Source organism: Daktulosphaira vitifoliae, unplaced genomic scaffold (assembly GCF_025091365.1).
Source record: "Daktulosphaira vitifoliae isolate Bord-2020 unplaced genomic scaffold, ASM2509136v1 Scaffold_1, whole genome shotgun sequence".
Classification (NCBI taxonomy): Eukaryota; Metazoa; Arthropoda; class Insecta; order Hemiptera; family Phylloxeridae; genus Daktulosphaira; species Daktulosphaira vitifoliae.
In genome coordinates this window covers 69,494,341-69,515,756 of record NW_026099572.1, presented here as the reverse complement: position 1 = coordinate 69,515,756, position 21,416 = coordinate 69,494,341, and the positions used below count along the sequence as shown (strand labels likewise).

At 24.3% G+C, this 21,416-nt stretch overlaps 5 protein-coding genes across 8 annotated transcripts in view; 2 read left to right on the top strand and 3 right to left on the bottom strand.

Moving 5' to 3' along the window:
• LOC126905915 (leptin receptor gene-related protein) overlaps positions 1-21,416 on the bottom strand; it is a 92,934-nt gene that overhangs the window by 31,730 nt on the left and 39,788 nt on the right. The window lies entirely within an intron of this gene.
• Positions 1,395-3,027, top strand: LOC126895219 (E3 ubiquitin-protein ligase TRIM9-like). Its single transcript, XM_050666836.1, has 7 exons — positions 1,395-1,482; positions 1,526-1,529; positions 1,697-1,871; positions 1,996-2,134; positions 2,198-2,422; positions 2,504-2,676; positions 2,739-3,027. Exons 1-7 carry the CDS (start codon positions 1,395-1,397, stop codon positions 2,856-2,858), a joined length of 924 nt encoding a protein of 307 aa, XP_050522793.1. The 3' UTR covers positions 2,859-3,027.
• On the bottom strand, positions 9,019-11,040 carry LOC126905940 (60S ribosomal protein L44). The gene is made up of 4 exons (XM_050686124.1): positions 10,907-11,040; positions 9,502-9,675; positions 9,160-9,276; positions 9,019-9,101 (listed from the first exon to the last, which is right to left on the bottom strand). Exons 1-4 carry the CDS (start codon positions 10,907-10,909, stop codon positions 9,081-9,083), a joined length of 315 nt encoding a protein of 104 aa, XP_050542081.1. The 5' UTR covers positions 10,910-11,040; the 3' UTR covers positions 9,019-9,080.
• On the top strand, positions 14,203-18,354 carry LOC126905900 (uncharacterized). The gene is made up of 5 exons (XM_050686034.1): positions 14,203-14,401; positions 16,609-16,750; positions 17,067-17,126; positions 17,289-17,459; positions 18,199-18,354. Exons 1-5 carry the CDS (start codon positions 14,297-14,299, stop codon positions 18,243-18,245), a joined length of 525 nt encoding a protein of 174 aa, XP_050541991.1. The 5' UTR covers positions 14,203-14,296; the 3' UTR covers positions 18,246-18,354.
• On the bottom strand, positions 17,577-21,382 carry LOC126905795 (L-2-hydroxyglutarate dehydrogenase, mitochondrial). Of its 3 annotated transcripts, none has more exons than XM_050685861.1 (7): positions 21,229-21,382; positions 19,659-20,170; positions 19,416-19,589; positions 18,356-18,520; positions 18,179-18,288; positions 17,922-18,101; positions 17,577-17,853 (listed from the first exon to the last, which is right to left on the bottom strand). In XM_050685861.1, the coding sequence occupies exons 2-7, from the start codon at positions 20,142-20,144 to the stop codon at positions 17,637-17,639; spliced, it is 1,332 nt and encodes a 443-aa protein (XP_050541818.1). In that variant the 5' UTR covers positions 20,145-20,170; positions 21,229-21,382; the 3' UTR covers positions 17,577-17,636. The 3 variants fall into 3 exon arrangements, with proteins under 3 accessions (XP_050541818.1, XP_050541833.1, XP_050541826.1); XM_050685876.1 differs by lacking the exon at positions 21,229-21,382 and adding an exon at positions 21,165-21,181; XM_050685869.1 differs by lacking the exon at positions 21,229-21,382 and adding an exon at positions 21,053-21,126.

The window sequence follows — 21,416 nt, the reverse complement described above, 5'->3', positions numbered from 1 at the left end:
ACACAAAAAAAAAAAAACACATCTAAGTAAAAACAATACCTTCTCAGCTTCGCATCGAAGCTAAAAAGTTTAATATTTTTTATATATTATTTTTATATATATATTATTATTAATATTATTTTTTTATAAAATATATTCAGAATTTTTTTTCTAATCAGTTTTAATTATTAACTTTTACTCAAGCTTTGGTAACAGGATGTATGAGTTAACCTTTATAGTTAGTCCCAAATTTTGAATATTTTAATTTTATGAACTTGAAAATAAATTTGGGGGACACTGCAAGAAAAAGAAATTATTTTTAAAAGCCACTTAAAGTAATTATGGAGAATATTTTAATTTTAATTGGGTTAATTTTTGTATTAAGAAGTAAGTATGAAAATAAAGATATTTATGAAAATATTATAATTTTATTAAGCACTGTTTTTCAATGTTAATTAATGATTAAATCTAAAAATTTTTTATAAAAACCAACTAATTTTTTTTAACAATACAAATAACCTTTTTTAAGAAACTTATATTTAAACTGAAGATAGTAAATAAGTCTTTTGGTATATATAAATTTATAAAATATATAATATAAGCACATACATGTGAAAAAATATATTATAAATCAATATCGAAACTAAAAATTAATTCTGAAACTTGATATTTTTAGGCAGCAGATATGATGAAATAGAATCAAGAAAAATATATTCTTATCCATCAAGAAAAAAACAAATAAATAATCCTAATATTAAAATAAATAATTGTAAATATGTTCAATTTATGATTAATTATAGAAATATTTTAAGTGTCAAAATATTTTTTTTTTATTTTTACTTTAATATGTTAATACTTTTATTTTAGAAAGAATTATTTTTGTCCTAAATCTTAGCTTAGTTTTCTTCTGATTATTATGTTTTTATTATTAATTATTATTTAAATAAAAGGATAATTTTCAGACTGAATGAGTTCAAATTTATATAGTTGACTATTACCATTTATTAAGTTAATTAGCAACAAAATTTTTTATTATATAACTTATCAATTTACATTGTAAATATTTATGGTCGTGTATTAATTTTTATAATAATGTCAAAAGTCTAGTATCACAATTATTTAAATATTTACTCTATTATATAGTTATAAATTAACTAAAGTATTATTTTCAAAACGCTAATAAGTTTATAATTTTGAATATTATTATGAAGAAATAGTGGATGTTAGATGTATAAGGCAGTTGTCACATACTTATAATATGTTCATTATTTATTTTAACTATTTAAACATATTGTTTTTACATGGAAATAATTAATATTTGTTATTAAATAAATTTCAGACGGAATTGTCTCAAAACCTTCAACAACTATCTGAATAACCTCGTACATCCACCGAATTCATTCAAAGATTAATTAATGGATAGATTTACTTTTGATCCATACTTAAGTTCTCCTGATAATTGTACAGTGACTTGTGAGGGTTTTGAACATCGTGTTGCTCTTGGTAGTGTTGGTTATTGCTACTTAGTATAATTTTAATTGTCAAGTCATGTAATATTCAACAAAATATTACTCTAATTAACAAAATACTTACATTTATTTGTTATGCTTTCTAACTAAATAAAGCTTTTGGGAATGGTGGAGGAGACATAAAAAGATCAGGCATTGATTTTAAATGTTTATTTTTCTATTTTAATTTTGATTTTGATTTAATTTTTGTGTATTCTTTCTTATTATTTTCATTTTATTCTAGCTCCTAATGCTCCAGTTGTCATCACTGAAGAATGTAGTGCTGAAAACAATAGTGTCACAATTGCCTGGCAACCTCCAGCTTCATCATTTGTTGAAGGCTATATTTTAGAATTGGATGATGGAAATAATGGAGATTTCAGAGTATGTTTAATTTACTATATTTCAATATCATATTTAACTATCTAATTTCTCATTTTTAATTAAGAATATTTAAATAATTTTTTAAATATTTATTAGAAATTAAGTATATTAGTATTTTTTATAGGAAGTTTACTGTGGTGGAGAAACAATTTGTACAGTTGATGGTTTACATTTTAACTGTACTTACAATGCTCGTGTCAAAGCATTCAATAGTGCTGGTGAGGGTGAATACAGTGAAATTATAGGATTACAAACTTCTGAAGGTAAATTTGTTGCTATTAAAATAACCGTATAACAACTTTTAAATTTATTATACTTTTAATTAGTGGCTTGGTTTAATTTTGATCCATGCTTGAGTTCTCCTGAATTATGTTTCACTCCTGATAATTGTACAGTGACTTGTGAGGGTTTTGAACATCGTGTTGCTCTTGGTAGTGTTGGTTTTTCTAGAGGAGTTCATTATTGGGAATTTACAATTGATCGTTTTGATGCTGATACTGATCCTAGTTTTGGTGTGGCTAGATTGGATGTTTCTAAAGAAGAAATGCTTGGCAAGTTTTAATAATTTACAGTTGTTATTATATTTGATAAGTTCATATTATTAAACTATAAAACATTTTATTATTGAATAGGTAAAGACGAATTTGGTTGGAGTATGTATATAGATAAACAAAGATCATGGTTCATGCATTGTAATAGTCATGATCAACGTTGTGATGGAGGGATTCAAGTTGGTTCAACCATTGGAATTTTATTAGATTTGAATAAACATCAGCTTTCATTCTATGTGAATGATGAACCACAAGTAAATTATACAATTATATTTCAAAGTCAGTAGTTCTATTAATAATTTTTAATTAATTTTAGGGATCAGTAGCATTTCGTGAACTTTATGGTGTATTTTATCCTGCAGTTAGCGTAAACAGAGGTGTTGCTGTCACTTTACACACAGCTCTTGATGCGCCTATTGATTTAGAAGACTGTTAAAAATTTCATACTCTCGTTTTAGTACTTAAAAATAAATAAAATCATAAAGTGTTTTGTAATAAAAAAATTATTCATTTATTCCAGTGATAATTTTTACATATATTTTTATATCACAGGGTAGGAAAATATAACATAAATTACACACATTTTCCTTCCAAATTCTTTCTTAAAATGATTTTTTACTTATTATATATTAGATAACTATTAAAATGATTGTTATGTGATTCTTCGACTACTATGCTGTAATAAACAAATACTGTATACCAAATATATAAACTCATAAGGATTTCTATTGTACTAATCTCCGAATTTAATGAATTAGTGTGATTTTTAATTAGCGGATCATGTGTTGTATATAATATTTCATTTAACGCATCAATAATTTCTTGAATGTGACATGAAATTTTATTGCTTTAATACTATCACACCTTTTTTTGACCATTTATTTACTGTGCTCTTTTGGCAATATTTAGAGAATATAATTTTAACACCACTTATAGAGTTTCAAAATTTATCATTTACATATTATGGAAAAATCATAAACTACGTAATTTTCAACATTAAATTTTTTCCATTTATTCTACACGAAAATAAAATACTATATACCATTGTAAGCAACTAATTTTAAAGTCGTAATTTTTTTAGATATTATGTATTTTAGATCATTTTATTATTCTAAAAATATAATAAAATGTCTTATATTTTTGAGTGTATTATAAAATAATTTTTATTATAAATTTCTTTATAATTTATTCTACATTATAATTTAATTATATTTATATATTATATATAAATATAAGTTTTATATCTGTTTACATCATACCTGATTATAATCAAATACAATAAAATACAAAGTTATACAATAATAGGTTAGTTCTTAAAAACAAAAAATTATTAGATCTAAATATAATGGACTTGGTATTACATCATCAATCTGAAGATTAAAAAGATATTTGTGTGTATGATTTATTTGAAAAATTCTTAATTTGTCAAAACGTAGTCAAAGAATCAACAATATCTATTGATGTAATTAACTTTATGAAGAAAAGTAATGGAGCTTTTCCGAACTTAGTCATTGCTCCTAGGATTTTTGTATGAGTCCCAATAACTTAATCTACTACAGAACGCAGAATAAATACAAGAAATAAAAATTAAATGTTTAAAATTACGTAGTTTGTGGATGTTCCATAATACGCAAATTGTAAATTTTGTAAATTCTATAAGTAGCGTTAAAATTATTTCTTCATCATAAAATTTTCACCAGATGTTTTAATTGCCTAAAGGTAAGTACTATGTAAATTTGAAAAAAATTTGTTTAGTCACTTTTGTGTAATGAGATGATAAAGTTAGCTATTTTCAGCAAACCACGCGTGTTCAAGACCGTAAAATGATACAAAAAAAATTATAAATCGATTCAAATATGATATGGGTTAAAAGAACATAACTAAAAGTTTCTGAAAAGAAAAAAATAATTTTAATTAAAAATTTGTTGACCTTCAAATTTTGCTATTAAAATACTGCAAAATTAAAAAAAATTTAATCAAAATTTCGATGTAAAAAAAAATTAAAAATTCATAAATTTATGAATGAAAATAAAGTAGTATTTAATATTAGTAAAACAGTGCTAGTTCCACAGTGATAGCCTATTTGGATGTGAAGTTATAGGCTCTAGAACATAGGGTGTTTTTTCATGTTTTTAATTATAAAAAATGCGCTATCTGGTAAAAAAATAATAAAAAAAATATATATATTATTTTTGTTGTCAATAACCTTTAAGAAGTCTATGATATAAATTTAAAAAAATTCTGAACTATAGCAGCACACACTTTAGGTGATTTCACATGGAATGACTCAATTATAATGAAATTTTATGATACGCTCTATTGAGTAGATCTTATTAACAACTTTTTTTTATTGGTTTTTTTGTTAAAGTAAATCATTAAAATTAATTCAGATCATATTTCAATAGTAGAAACTTTTTAAACACCAAATGTTACTAGGAAATGATTACTATATTTTCTATTTAAGTTATTTATTACGATAAAAATGCAAAAAAATATTAAGCTTTTCTGATAAATTTACTATAAATAGTAATTATAAAATTTTCTGACTGCATATTAATCTTAACTATACAATTTTTTTAAATTCTCATAAAATTTCCTATTTAATGATGTCAGTTTCAAACTTGCAAATTGAGCTAAATGTTATGGTAATAAATTAATTTTTTTTATTCTTAATTATTTTTTATATGTTAATACTTATTTTTTAATAATATGTAATAATATTAAAAATTAGAAGTGATAAAAAAAGTCTAATTGCACATTTGAAAACATCGCTTAAAGTTGATTTAGAAAAGTATATTTTTGTTTCTGATGAAAGTTTCTTGTAGTGTAGTGTATAAAACTTATAATTTTGTTATGAGTAACTAACATTTTTTATTGAAAAGTATTGCGACTAGCCCTTTAAATTTTTATACGCGTTTAAAGTAAAGAAATATACAACTACTTTATTATTTTTATATTATCTCCGAAAAAATTACAATATTAAATTATTGAAAATCAATTTCATACTAAATTTAATTACTATAATTATTATTTACTTATTATTATAATTATTAATCAGATAACTAATCGGGATAAAATTAAGGTAATAAGAGTTATTGTTGCTTTTGAAATAATCTACCAATTTCTTAAAATTAAACACTATCTTCAGATTTGCATCGAAGCATGTCTTATGATAGTAATTTTAATCACTATCAGATATCATCTATATTTGTTCTAATTATACCACGTCCACACTGTGCTACCGTTTTTTATTAACTAAAGATACCTTTTTTTTGATATTGTTAAATATTAAATTTTAACCTCTGTATTACAATGTGTATATTGATTAATGTAAAATTTGCTTAATCTAACAGCATAAAAAAAATCGCCAAATATTATGGAATAAAAATAATTCCAATTCGATATATGCGTAATACATTAAAAATTTTATTTAAATTCTAAGAATTAATAAAGTAACCTTTATTGATTTTTATATAAACACAAACTCCATTGAAGACAAATAATATTTTGATGTATTTTTTATATCAAATTATACATTACCACTCCATTTTACTTTAATAGCAACAACACGTTCTTATCAGTAAGAAAACGTTTTATAAATGCTAGATGTCAAGCACGTTAATAGAGATCTATAAATAAAATTTATTTGAGATATCTTATGACACAGGTCCGTCTGACTTGCTCGAAACTCGCGAATTTTGGAGTTGTAGTATTGAGTCAATACTATTGACATTAAGTAATAGAAACCCTAAAATGAATGTTATATATTATTCGCTGAAAAAACTTATTGTTGAAGACTAATATTTTTCTATAGACTAATAATTATAAAAATAATTTTATTTTAAAATGAGGTATTATTGAAAAATAAAAAAAATAGGATATTAGTCAATAAATGAACTAAAGATAAATTAAGTTAATGAAAAATCTAAATATCTCTATTAAGCTAAAATATTTAATTTATTAACTCGTTTATGGCCAGCTAATTATGGTTGAAAAGGACAGGGATTTAGGGGATAAATTCCCTTAATTGATATTTTTAATTATACATGTTTTATATTTTTTTATCACATACATATGATTTAAATATACTTATTCAATTTTAGTTATTCGAGTACAAATAATAAAGAAAAAAAATTACTAATCCTACAAAATTGGTTATTGTTTGTGTTGATAAATTTATGGGAGTACTATTTTTAAAAAAATTTGTAATAGGCTAATTAGGAGTAAAGCCATTAATGCATATGCATCACCTAATATTTTACTTTTTTTAATTTTTCAGGAGAACAAACCTAGATTATAGTTAGCAACTGTTACCTTCTCAGGTGTTTACGATTTTTATTAGACGAATAGATTTCTCATGTAACTTATAAAATAACAATGCCAAATTATTTTGGCCAAAAACTTAAATACTGGATGTTTTATTTTAACCGACGATACATAATAACTTGTAAATGATTAACGAAGTTCATGTTATAATTTTTATCATTGGTTATTCATGCCCATCCATAGAAAAATAATTTGAGTCATCGAGAATGTATAAAGCTAAATGATGCTTGAAGTCTTTATAATTTTTAATCATATTTTTGCTCCGAATATTATGAAGTATACTCTTCAAAACATCTGGCTATTGAAAGTATTTGAATTTATATAAAGCTAGTCTTTAACTAAGAAATATATTAGGCCGTTACATAGAAAATTAAAAAAACCCAGCACAGGGGGGTCGCGGCACAGTGGTGACGTGGCATAGTTGGATCAAGTATAATGATATCTGACTGTGATTAAAATCACTATCAAAAAAAAACGCTTCGATGCAAATCTTTAGATAGTGTTTAATTATAAAAAATTGGTGGATTATTCCAAAAGCTTCATAAACTGCTAGTTCCTTATTAATATCCTGATTAAGATAAAGTATGTCGAATGAAAAAGGGATTATTCAAAAATAGTATTTCCCATAAAAAAATTATATTGATCAATACACTTTTCAATAAGTTATAGCATTATAAAGTTAAAAATGTAAAAAATAAAATTGAGAATTTTCACACAATAATAGCATTTGGTAGCCATTTTCACCGTGAAGACAAAATAAAGTCCGAAATTTTTTTTTTACATAATAAAGTAGATTACATTAGCTTTAATTTAAGATATATATAAAAGTGTCAGACTTTCCGGAACACTTTCAAAATTTAAGTTGAAAAAGTCAATTTTTTGTGAAAAAGTTGTCATTTTGAATCCCCCCCTGTAGGCAGGTAAAAAGTCAGATTTATAAAAAAAATATACCAAATGATAGGTAAAGACATCATGCATCTACAAAAAAAAGAATTATATTGATCCATACATCTTTCGAGAAGTTATAGCATTATAAAGTTAAAAATATAAAAAAGAATTTTTTTACAAAAATCGTAATTTTTTTTTACCATTATAAAGTATATTACATTAGCTTTAATTTAAGATATATATAAAAGTGTCAGACCTTCCGGAACATTTTCAAAATTTAAGTTAAAAAAATTAATTTTTTGTGAAAAAGTTGTCATCTTAAATCCCCCCTTGTGGGCAGGTTAAGGGTTAAATTTATGAAAAAAATATACCAAATGAAAGGTAATGATATTATGCATATATATAAAAAAGATTTATATTGATATGTTCATTTTTGAAAAAGTTATGGTACTTTAAAGTAAAAAAATTGGAAAAAATTTCGAAAATTAGCGATTTTTAAATTTGTAATTTTTTTGGAGGTTTCCCCCTTTTACGGGGAACGAGGGAATTTTTTTCAATTTTTAAGGGTAATGTCTTCGACTAGATACGATTTGTGATCTTTTGACGTATCATTGAAAGAAATCGGTTCGGTGAGAGCTGAGAAAAAGTGGTAACAGAAAAAAAAAAAAAAAAAAAACACATCTTAGTAAAACCAATACCTTCTCAGCTTCGCATCGAAGCTAAAAGGACATACATACTTATTAAGTATTTTCTTTTTCCATTTATTAATATCTTACTATTGTAACTTAAGTCTTTGATTAAAAAGTACAATTTGTTTTTTGGTATAAGTTATAACATTCTTGGATTCCTAAAATTTTTTCTTATAACTAAAATGTACTTCAAAAATATAAATTCTATTAAACAACCTCATTTGTTTTATATTACATAGTTAGCATAACTGAATGATCAAAATTGGATATTGTAATTATTATTCATTTAAAATCGTTTTGAACACTAAGGATTGAAACTAATTAAAAATAATCCCAATTTTTTTAATTTAAGAAGTTCCATTAAGTTATTTTTTTTTATAAAGGTTAATGAAAAGTAGGAACGTACTAATTTGGGAATGAATCAATTGTCTACAAAAAATCAGAATTAAAACTTTAATTTGAAATATCATCAGTTTTTTCACTAACCTTAATAAATTTGGAATGGTTATATATTAATTTTAAGTTTATCTTCATAGATAAATATAATTTTATAAGTCAATTAATTTTTACATTACAGATTACAGTGTTTGTTAATTGTCTTCTAGAAAAGACATACAAACTTAGATATTTGTAGAATCTATTTGAAATATCAAAATAGAATTCTATTTATACATAAAAGTAAAGAAAATAAAATTCAAGAATGCATCAATTTATTAGTCTTTAAAGTAACAAAAATAATGGTCTATTACAGCAATTTAAAACTGAATCATTTGTCCCTGAAAAAAATTACATAATATTAGTAAGTCTGCATGTTGTCAACTTTAAAAGTCTTACCTTTCTCTTTTTGTCACCACCTAATTCAAAATGTTTGCATCGTTTCAATGGAATTTGTTTACGATATTTGCATTCAGAACATTCCATTCTTAATACCACTTTTTTGGTTGTCTTAGCCTATTCAAAGATAGTAAATATCAATATAAAGATATTGATGTAATTTAAACTAATATAAAAATAAATAATTTTTGATTTTTGTTTATACAACGAAAATTTAATGAATTGTTTTAGTTTCCATTTAATGTAAAACTCCTTATTCAATCTTATTAAAAAACAATTTTAAATTTATTTTAATATTCCATGCTAGTAATTAAGTTTTAGTTTTTAATTTAAATGTTATACCTTCTTCCTGAAAATAGGCTTAGTTTGACCACCAAATCCACTCTGTTTTCTGTCATAACGACGACGACCTTGGGATGCTTGACGTTCTTTTGATTTCTTATATTGTGTTACTTTATGAACCTTATGTACTTTACACTTCTTACAGTAAGTACGTCTTTGTTTAGGTACATTCACCTAAAATTAAATAGTAGTTTAAATAATCTTATGCATACAAACAACAAAAATAAGAGTTCTATAAATAAGGAATTAATTAAAGCAGTATTGATAGTTTGTTTTTAAATATCTTAATGTAACATGCATCTTTCTATATATTTCATGAACAGTGTTTAGTAAGTAAGGAAACAAGTTTATATAGTTCCCATGGTATGTAACAATTGATAACTTTCCTTGCTTTTTAAATACATTGTAAAAAAGCATATAATCCAAAAAATAACTACAAATTTAAAGAATTTTATTGATATGTGAAGCTCTTCACTAAATTACTTTACATTTCCAAAAATCATTTTCTAGATTTTTGACATTTATATATCTAGCATAATTAGATCAATGTAAAACATTTATATCAATGAGTATTTGAAACAAAAAACTGTTCTCTTTTATAATTGTTAACAAGTTAATTTTAAAAAGGTAAATTAAACAAAAAGTGTAATAATTGTGATTGGTTTACATAAATTTTATTTATAGTTAAGCATTAGTAGTAAAAATATATATTAATTAAATAATTCTTCTTTTTATTTTCTAACACTTGAAATTTAAAACAAACTATCCAACTAAAATGTATTAGGAGATATTTTCAAAAATAGATTAGGTTTGAGTAGATTATGGAGCAAGTCGATGACATTGTAATGTAATCAATAGTTTTTATACCCCAACGATTTAGAAACTATTGTCATACACCCCCTAAACTTGTTGCACAATTTCCATGAACAGCTCTTTAAAAATACTAATAGTAGTAAAAGATAATTGTCGTACTATAAAACTATATAAAACAAATAAGTTATAACACTTTAAATATAAATTGCACTTATTGAAACTATGCGTTAATGTTTTCTATTAAAACATTGTAGATTTCAAAGTATAATAAAAGGTTCGAGCGTCTTAGAAAACCGTTTAATACCTAGTGATAAATTTTGGGTACATAATCATAAAAAATTCCATGCTGAATATAAATCAAATCACAAAACAGTTGTTGGACTTGGATATATTTTTAAACATATTACTCTATTTAAATACTTAATGATTGAATAGATACTATTTTAATTATTAATGATCCTTTACATGACAATTTTAATAGATAAATAAACGTAAATATTTTATTCGAACACGAGTATAATTGTTTAAATGAAAATAAAGAAAAACTTTATAAGCTCAATAATGGGATTGAGATGGATAAAAATTAACTTACCATTTTTTCAATATTATTACTAGTCTGGCTTACAACTTAGAATGGAACCCTAATATTATTAACAAAATGTAGTGGTAGAAGAAAGCAGAGATGAATGCAGTGTAACCATTATTCTATTGGTCCTTTGCCTAATAGATAAAAACTCTGTTTATAATATTTTAACCAAAGAGGTTACAAAAATAAATTGTTTGTTTTATCAGGTTATATTTATAATAGTATGGAGCAAGGCATGATTATAGATAATATTTTTTTCATTACCATACAAATAAACAGACTAGGAAAATTACCTTTTACTTGGTTACATTAAAATCAACATGTGTTACTTCATTAGAGAATTTTTATGGAATACTACATCATTGCATTAATTCAACGTTGTAGTATAAATAATTTCTTATCTGTGGTAGTTATGTGAAATTCATACAAATGCCATTTCAAAACACTATGATAACAAATAAAAAAGTACCATAGGTAATAAAAACATAATTCTTATCTATTATAGTACGATAAAACATGGTTATACATATACATTTGATATCACGTTTAATGAGTAGAGCCGTTATTGATAAAGCGATCAAGTTATGCTACGTGACGCAATCTTGTTGAGAATACCTAAAATTCTCAATAAATAGATAGTAGTGTATGAAAAATTTTAAATACTTTTTCCAAACATAAGTTTATATGTATAAATATTTATAAAAGACCTACGTTTACAAGATGAAACAAAATATTACATGACTTAACTTCTTCTTTTTGCTTGCCATAATTCCAACAACTTTAGGTCGGTCACCATTATTCCAAATTTTCATTTGATACAATCTCTCACATTAGCAGTCCTCATGTTGCATTTAATAACATCTCTCCATCTCTTTATTGGTCTTCCTCTTTTCTCATGACATGATCAAACCATTTAGGTTTATTTTCTCTCAGCTTATCCACCATCCATTTCTGCTTAATTCTATTGTCAACCCCCCAACATTTTAAACCATATAACATAGCTGTCTCACTACAGTCTTATAGAACTTACCTTTCAACCTCATTGGAATTTTCTTATCATACAATACACTAGACGCTTCTCTCCACTTTACCCACCCGCAATTCAACCTGATCACTACACCTCGAGCAGTTGAAAAATTTCCTTTCTATTTTCTCTTGTTAACACTATATCGTCACCAAACAACATACACCATGGCACCTCTCCTTGTATTTCTCTAGTAATTTCATCCATCAATATAGAGAATAAGTAAGGGATTAAAGCAGAACTTTGGTGTAGTCCTACTTTTACCCGAAAACCATCTGTTACTCCTCCTACGCTTTTTACCCTGGTACAAGTGCCATCATACATATCTTCTATTATATTAATGTAACTTTTCGGGGCTCTTTTTTTCATTAATGCCTACTTTAAAAACTCTTTTGGTACTTTATCCATACGCTTTCTCCAAATCTATAAATTCCATACACAGTCCTTTCTTCTTTTACCTATACTTTTCTATTAGTTGTCTTACACAAAATAATGGTTCCATCACTGACTTTCCTGGTTCTATGTTACTGATGTTTTTTCACTTATTATTTTGTCTCAAATATTCATACTATGACTCATAAGCTTTATTCCTCTTTAATTTCGACTCTCCTATTTGTCCCTTATAAATATCGACATCACAATACTATTTTTCCATTCTTTTCGAATTTTCCTTTTCAATAGGATTTCATTAAAAAGATCCATGTACCTTATGTTAACACCGCCTAATATTTGCCATACTTCTTCTGGCACTTTATCTGGTTATACTGCTTTATTCTTTTTTATTGATGTCACAGCCTCCCATACCTCTTTCTCACTAATTAAATCTACTAGTCCCTCGTACCATAATATATCCTCTAATGTCTTTCTTAGATACTTCTCATTCAATAATTTTTCCAAAAATTCTTTCCAGCTCTTTTGACATCATCGCTCCTTAGTATCCTCTTATTAATACTTTTTATGCACCTTACATTGTGATAACCTTTAGACTGTTTTTCTCTTACTTTTGCAAGTCTATAGACTTCTTTTTCACCTTTCTTTGTTCTTAGCTTATTGTATAACTCCTCATACCCCTTAAACATCGCCTTACTTAACGCACACATGGGTTTAGTAAACAATTTCATGAAATAATTAGTTATATTGTAGAATTAAATACAATAACGGTTTTGTAAAGGATATGTTAAGTATCCAACAGAAAAGAAACAACTATTAACTGATAATAGCTCTTTAAAAGTAAAATTAGTTATATTAAACACTAGAGTGCGATACCTAGCCTAGCCCCAATCACTACATCAATAACGGGCTCAGCTGGTCCAACGTTGAAAGCATTGAAGATGCTTAATCTGTTTGTATAACCGTATAATAACATATAAAATGTCTTTGATAAACAGGGGCGTCATTTCGTTTTTTTTGGGTTTGCGAGATTTCAAGTAGGCTATATAAAAATAGATATACCTACTTAAGTAAATTATTCTTCTCTTGATTTTTCCATAGATTATGAATCACAATAAACATAAGTAATTTAAATAAATCGTTATAGTACTTACTATTTTAATATTATATAATATAAATGTAACGTCGAGGTCGAAGTAATCGTTAAATTTTATATTTATCAGTTCATTACCGTTTTCAATTAGTGCCGTTAACTGCGCGGCAAAAAAGTCGTTATAAAAATAGTTATAAACATTAATATTAATATCTTGCGTCCGGTACGAATATTAATGTTTAGTATGATACATTTATTGTTTACTTAATTAATTAATAACAGAATATTTGTTTATTGATCCATTAACCATGATAATACAATGTTTTTGAAATTTGAATTGATGTATCAAAAATTGGTGCATTAATTGCAGGCCAATTGGGACTGTTTTTAAAGTAAGGGTGCAATCGCACACCCTGACCACCCCAAATGACGGCCCCGTTAAAACAAAAGCAGTACACGAAAAGTTAAAAAAAATGTTTTACAATTTAATTGTTTTCATTTGATCATTTTGATTATATTTTACTATGTAGATGATAAATATTTAAATAAAAATGTATATATGAATAATGTACATAAATATAAAAAAAATGTTGACTATAGATAATATCGCAGTTTTTACCACGTTTTATTTTTTATTAAATGTTGGAGTAAAATCCGTCGTGTTTATAGTATCAGATAGTCGAAGTACTAGATATTCGGAACAATTACTACTTTATCAAATGTAGTATGTAAAAGTAGGGGCATTATCAGTTCGTGGCAAATGTGTTTTTCAATATTACTGTATGCGTTATATTGATATGTAATGTCTTATCAATCATGTAATTAAATTTAAAATAAAAATTATTTTTGTCATATTTCTTATAAGTATTGTATACAATTTGCACGAAGTATGAATAAGAATCTTGAACATTTTTGGGAAAATTATGAACATATTATGAATTGGGGTGGAACAAAAATTTCAAAAACCAAAACTATGAACAATTACTATACACAAGTATATGTTATGTGTTATACTACATGAAGTATATTATAAATACATAAAAAAAGACTACTTTGCACGTTTTATATAACAGTGACCAAAGTAGAAATGCCTAATATTGTATTTGTAATAAATTGGGATTAAGGAGTTTTTTTTATTTTTATAAGAATTAACAAAATAATAAACATTAAATAATAATGATCAACATACATAAATAATATTGGTCATAGATTAACACAAATGTGGAAACATAACTACAAAATTAATATAAATTTTTAATTTTGTGATTTTTATCTCGTGTGAGTTTTTAGACCAGTTCCCTCTGCATGAAATATTTTGAGCAAATGAGCAGGATAACTTACAGCTGATGAGAACATTTGAGTAATGTGATTTTTTTGTGCATAATCTTTTGTAGTGGTTTTTGTCAAGTTCAATAATAGTAGGTATAGGTTAAGTCATTGTGAAGGTTAGTATTTGTTATGTACCATGGGGTTACATCATGCCCATATACCAAAAAGACTTCAATGCAAATTTTATTAGATCATATATGGTGATTGACCATATATATAAATACCTATGGGTAGGGGCAGCAAAACCCGAGATCTGGTATAAAGAGGATATTTTGTCCATAAATTTACTAATAAATGCCAGTATTTGAAGGTCCTACTGAAATATTTAAACCAAGCTCACAGTAATGGTGGCTATATGGGCCAATTAGTAGTTATAACTTTTAAGGGAGTTTTGTGATAATTGTAATTATCCCTTGTTGTTTAATATATTTCCTATATGTGTTGTGCAAATTATCATTTATTATTTTTATTGTTATAATTAAAAAGCATAAGAGAACCCGAGAAAAATAATATTTTGGGGCTATTTTCTCCAGGTTGTTTTAGAATGCATTGCGAAAACAAAGTAAAATTTTCTAGTATAAAATTGTGCAAAGTATATTTTTAATTTATTCTTACAGATGATTGTGTCTACTGCTGAGATACTTAACAATTTTTTTTTTTTTGTTCAGTTTTATATTTAATGTGCAAAGAAGCCTATTTTACAGGATTTCATTTCTTGTTTGTTAGTATATGCTTAAAGATTTGATATATTAAAGCTTATAATTCTATAAGTACGATATTTAAAAACTAAAACACTGTTTTTTAAAAGAAAAAAAATTGCTTTCATTATTACAATCATAGTTTGGACTTATTTAACTTCCTAATTTTTATCGTTTGAAGTATATAGTAGCACAATGCAACAAAAGTTTACATCATATGTAGAAAGATTTCAAATATGAAATTTAAAATTGTTTTTTTGCTTTCTTTAAAAAAAAACTGCTTATTCACATTTATTGCTTTTTTCTATGATTTTATAACAGAATTCTTATTTTCCATCTTGAAAACTTTATTAAACATTTGATTATTCAATGCAATAATAATGGTATGATATCTTAAGAATCATATTTTTTTTATTGAATAAATTCATTTTACAGTTTAATCTTCAGATAATCCTGAAATAATTATATTAAAATTTCAAAAATTTAGAGATATGGTTTTTTTTTATAAAAGTGTATTTTTTGAAATTTACTATTATTAATATTTTTAATGGTATATTTATGTATCATGTGAATTGTATAGATTTATAATATATTATATATATATATATAAGTTTTTATCCTATAAAACAATAATGTAGAGATTAAAAAAATAATTTTTAATTAATTTTTTTTTCTGTGTATGACTTATAAATACTTATTTAAATATTTTAAAGCTCTTATTTTGATAACTTTAAGCGCTATAAATACTAATTTGTGATTATAAGTTACTATATATATAGATTTATTACAAATTGTTAAATGGAGAAAATAAAAAAAGTATAAATATATGAGTATTTATATATTCTACAAATTACTTTGCATTGAATATTTAAATATTTATTTATTTACTTTTTAAAGTAATGCATTATGTATTACAATAAAGTTATATTGAGTAGATATTTTAGATTACAAAGAAATATTCTATTTTGTTTACAATTTGTAAAAAAAAAATGGAACTTAAATAATCTCCTCAAATTTGTAGTGTACTAGATGGAAATTATTCAGACATTTTTTGGCCAAGTTTATCTATACACAAATATTTTGTATAATACCAATAAATTAAATTGATTAATAAACTTATAATTATGATTTTTTACTCTTAAAGATTTTATAGTATCATTGTTTGAATTCTTAGATCAAGGAAAATTCATATAACAAATACAACTCATGTAATGATACGATTTATGCAAATGATACATTTTCTGAAAGCAGTGAAGAAATAGATACAAATTATTTAGAATTTTCAAGAGCTACTTTAAAACATCAAAAAAAAATAGGTCTTTTTGATATTTTTAAAGTATAACTCTAGACACCATGCATTTATGAAACAAAAAAGCTTGTAGTTTTTTTTTATACAAATTTTTAATTTTTAAGAGCTTCTATATTTATCATTTTATGTTAAATACTGTTACTCAATTACATTTTTTAATAAAGTAACTTATTTTTGAGGTATGGACATTTTTATAAAATATCCGTATGATAAGTTGATATATACTCTGTTTACACTAGTTATGCACATTTTATAGTGCTCTGTTTTCACAAATACATGGTGCCTAATTCAAAAAACAATTATTAAACAATGTTATATTGCAGAAATGGAAAAACGAAGTTTGGATAAATGTTATGGATTATGCAATTCATCAAGTTCAGAAGGTTTTAGTACAGTAATTTTATAATATAGTACATATAACATTTTTTTGTGGATTTCTGAGTGATTCATTACTTAAAAATGTTTAGAACTTTATTTTTTAATTATTAATAGATTTGGACTACTATGATATCTTTCAATAAATTAACTTTTGTTATTTCTTTTAGAGTCTGTAATTAATAGTATTCAAATTGAAATACCACATGAAAAAATCTATGGATTGAATGCCAATAAAATAAAATGCCAAGAAAATATATTACAATCTAAATTTAACAATTATTGTATACATAAAAAACCTGTGTTATGGCCTGGTATGGCATTTAATTTAAGTTTACCTGGTAAGAACATAATTCCCTTAAGATAGACTTCAATTTATTCAAATCTATTAATAAATAATAAAATAATACTAATATACTAAATAGTTAAAAAAAAAAAAAAAACAATAATATGCAAGGTATTTAGTGAATATGTTAATATTTTAATATTTTATAATTATTTATAATATATAATTAAAATTAAAGTTTCAATTTAGGATATTTTTTAAACATTTTATCAACTATTATGTCAGCAATTGGTAAAGATGAAGTAGCTGAAGGTGAAGGTGCACTACGACAATGTAAAACTCTATACTTAACAGATTCATTAGGATCATTTGAAGCACAATCTAGGACTAAATCTTCCACCATCTTTCCGTTGGACCATAAAGGCTGAGCTCTTACACCTGATGGACCCCTAAATAATAAAAATAAATAATAATTAAAAATATTTAAAATAAAATCCAGTTATAGGTGGAATTTCACCTAATAATGTCATTTAATTGAATATTTGGGATGTAATTTTGTAATTCTCTAAGCTGTTTAGAGAGATATATAGATTTCAAAATTTCATTTATTCCAAATTGTATGTTATTCTTTAACAACTTTCGCACACCTTTTTTTTTTAGGACTCTCAGAGTATTTCCTATACTAATATCATTCCATCTAGAAAACATATTGAATTAATTGAACATAATTTGTTCAATAAATATTTGATACAATAATTATTATAACATTTTTACTTATAGCCTTCTTGTTTTAGAGCCAGAACTGCATTTGGACCTAAAAACACAGAACCGTCCATTCTAGGAGTGAAATGTACACCAAGGAAAGGTAAATCAGGATTTGGGACCTATGTAAAAAAAATTATAATATTTAGTTAAAATATTTTTAAAAAATAAATTTTTTTTTATCATTACTGGGTATATATTTCCTTTAACAAGGTATGATTTATCACTTTTGAGTAATAAATATTCTCCACGTACTGGTAAAATGTATGGCTCATCTTTACATCCTGTCATTATTGAAAGTTTGTCTGACTGTAGTCCACCACATGTTATAACATAATCAGTTATTACAACTTCCTGGAAAAACAGTAAAAAGTTGGTTACTCAGCATTTTTTGTATATTAATTAATTTAAAATCAAAATATTCATGAATATTAATATGAAAACATAACTGCTATTCCATGTATTTTGTAATCCCATTAATCCCAACAATATTGACTGAATAACATAATTTATTAATATAAAAAATAATATTACAGTAATAAAAAATCATAATATATTTATAAATAGCAGAATTTTGATTTTAAATTATAATTGAGTTAAATAGTACTTAAAAATAATCACATGATTAAAACTTAGGGTCCAATAAATTTTTGTCATGGATAGTTTATACAATTTTTGTGGAGGGATTTTGGACACACTAAACTATTCTACCCTTTTTTCTTCTTTTCATGTATTCATAGTTACCTGGTGACTACCCCGGAAGCATTCCATGGTATATTTATCACCCTATAAATATTTTCATACAACAATACAATTTTCTAAAATTTCAGGTTGTGTAATTCATATACTACTGAAAAAGTTAAAGTTCTTTAAACTATCTATAATTTTTGTTACCACAACATTTATGAGAACATTCTTATGTAACAAAAATAAAAAATATTACAAAAAACATACTTTTATTTACGAAATAAACTTGTATTTATCAACTAAAAATGTTGGCAATAGATTATTAACTTAAAATGTCTAAGTAATTCAAAGTTATCTTATAATAAAAATATAGATTATAATGTATAGGTTAATCAGGATAAATTTATAATGTAATGAATAGTTAACTTGGTCTGTAAAAAATCTAATTATAAAGTCTCTTCTATTATTTATTTTAAACAACTTTTATAGATAGAATTTTATAGATTATATGTAGTTAAATTATTATTTTTTTATTATTACTTAAAAAGTATATAGTAATTACATTGTTTTTGGCTCTAAGTTTTAATGCTCTTCCATTTTTATTTTCATTGAACGACTCCACTTTAAAGTCATAAAATATTTTTCCTCCCATATGTTTAAAATCTGCTGCATAATTTTGTGTCACAGTTGCCCAGTCAACAATTCCAGTATGAGGTGAATATATTGCATTCAAACCCTAAAAATTTACTGTGTTAACTTCATTTTTAAATTTGTTATAAGTATTTTGAAAAATATTTTAATTCACTTTGCAATGGGGTTCAATCGTTTTAATTTCATGTTCATCTAATAATTTTATATCGGGAGTACTATTTTGCATGCCTCGTTCATAAAGATCAATTAATCTTTTAATTTCATTTTCATTAGTAGCAACAATAAGTTTACCACATTTTTTGTATGGTATGTTTTTTTTATTACAATAATCATAAGTCATTTGTAATCCTTTAATGCATAACTTAGCTCTCAATGAGCCAGGTTTGTAATATATGCCAGCATGAATCACACCACTATTATGTCCACTTTGATGAAATGATAATTTATTTTCTTTTTCGACTAATCCAACTCTTAAATTTCTATTTTCAATTAATAAAGCTCTAGCTGTAGCACAACCAATGATGCCACCACCAACAACAACAACATCAAAACTGTTATTTGAAAATTGACTTGAGTAACGTTTAATAATAGAATGTAAAATTTTTAATTTTTCGATGTTATTTGCAACTTTAAAATTCATTTTTATCAACAATTTTGTTTTAAATTCTACAAAAAAAAAAAAAAAAANTTATTATTTTTTCTACTACACACTTGTGTATACATTTATATTAAAATAATATTAAAATCTACAAAAAAAAAAAAAAAAAAGTAATAACAATAAATAAATAAAATAGTAATAATAAAAAATTATAATATACTCATTATTATTAGATAATTAGTAAAATCATATTTTTGACCATAGGTGCAATCTAAAGTGACTTGTGAGAATAAGCAACTAATTTTGCTTTAGCTTTCTCAAAAATTAAAAAAATTGCATGTTATAATACATACAAATATTTTTTAAAGAATAAACTAATCAAATTATATTTTCAATTTTTTTTATTAAATTAGTTTTTATGATTTTTATTTTGGTAATCAACAATTTAAAATTTTAACAATAATTGTTCAGGTTGTAAAAATCTAGAATTATGAAATATGTTTTAAATGTTAAAATTGGCTGCAATTTTAATGCAGAATTAATTGACTATATATTTTATACAAAAGGCTTAGTTAATTTCTCTGATAGAGGCTCATTAAGTAAATGTTCACATATTATATTTACATTACACATTCTGACGATGAAGATATAAATTATATTTTAATATGCCACTTTATAGTCTAGACGATTAGTGACAATTTATGAANTTCACATATTATATTTACATTACACATTCTGACGATGAAGATATAAATTATATTTTAATATGCCACTTTATAGTCTAGACGATTAGTGACAATTTATGAATGTGTTGTCCTGAATATAAGAATTATGAGTTTAATTTATAGTAAGATTGAGATATCAAATTTTATAAGATTTTAAGAATTATTTTGATCATTAAAATTAGTTTGCAATTATAGATAAACAATTACCAAACATATTATGCTTACTTTCAAATTAAAATACAACTATTAAATAGGAATCTATATTAAATAAATTAAATTTAAATCTAAAATATTTCAATAAAATTTATTTATTAAATTAGTAACTGTTTAAACCTACATTAATTTTAGACTAAAAGATTGAAATAGAATATCTAAATTAATAACTGAATGAAAGTCGTTACCAGTAGCGTAAAAGAAAGTATACGGGACAACATTTTTAAGTAATAGTTTGCATTGTACTCAGTTAACTGTTTTGTAGTAATATGATGTACATAATACATAATTTCAAAAACCGGCTATTAAAAACTGGTGTGATGAATTTTGTTACAAGGTCACAATAACTATATTCATTGATAAAAAGGTTATCTCC